The sequence below is a fragment of the Triticum aestivum genome, chromosome 5B, assembly GCF_018294505.1.
Source record: "Triticum aestivum cultivar Chinese Spring chromosome 5B, IWGSC CS RefSeq v2.1, whole genome shotgun sequence".
NCBI lineage: Eukaryota > Viridiplantae > Streptophyta > Magnoliopsida > Poales > Poaceae > Triticum > Triticum aestivum.
In genome coordinates this window covers 37,661,218-37,661,953 of record NC_057807.1, presented here as the reverse complement: position 1 = coordinate 37,661,953, position 736 = coordinate 37,661,218, and the positions used below count along the sequence as shown (strand labels likewise).

The 736-nt window shown below is 49.3% G+C and overlaps 1 protein-coding gene across 1 annotated transcript in view; it reads left to right on the top strand.

The window, feature by feature from the left end:
- The window catches only part of LOC123114598 (ureide permease 1-like), a 1,999-nt gene extending 1,315 nt beyond the window's left edge, over positions 1-684 (top strand). Inside the window, exons 5-6 of the mRNA XM_044536089.1 lie at positions 1-114; positions 244-684. The exon at positions 1-114 is cut by the window's left edge and continues 25 nt beyond it. Of these exons, the coding sequence (XP_044392024.1) occupies positions 1-114; positions 244-684 (555 nt within the window). The remainder of the gene's footprint in view (positions 115-243) is intronic.
- Positions 685-736: the final 52 nt, after the last annotated feature.

The window sequence follows — 736 nt, the reverse complement described above, 5'->3', positions numbered from 1 at the left end:
CATGATGCACTAGAGGTGGACATAGAGAATGGAGCTTGTGCAGAAGAGGCCACCAGAGCTGAAGCAGGAACTGCAGAATACCTAATTGAGCTCGAAGGCCGGCGTTCGGTTAAGGTAAAATCGTAGCGCCAATTCTGTCACAAGTCATTTTATTTCAGAGAGCAAAAAATATCAGGTAGTACTGGATTTTTGGAACACCAATGAGGTGAAGTGATGTAATCAAACTTGGTCATCATTTTCCAGGTGTTTGGATCGAGCACCCTCAAGGGGCTTGGGCTGGTTTTCTTTGCCGGGGTCTGCCTCTCGCTCTTCTCCCCGGCACTCAACCTCGCCACCAATGACCAGTGGCACACCCTGAAAGGCGGCGTCCCGCATTTGGTTGTGTACACCGCCTTCTTCTACTTCTCCATGTCGTGCTTTGTCATCGGTGTCGGGCTCAACATCTTGTTCCTCTACCGCCCGATGGCCGGTGTGCCGAAGTCGTCCTTCAGGGCCTATCTGGGTGACTGGGAAGGCAGGCAGTGGGCTCTCCTGGCCGGCTTGCTTTGTGGTTTGGGCAATGGCTTCCAGTTCATGGGTGGTCAGGCTGCTGGTTATGCTGCTGCTGATGCTGTTGAGGTCTGTTTTGCTGAATCAATGTCTAGTCCTTACTCCTTATATGCATGTTCGCATCCAGCACAGTAAAAAAAAAAGCATGTTTACATTGTTTATATGATTCAAAATGTTAAAAAAGAAT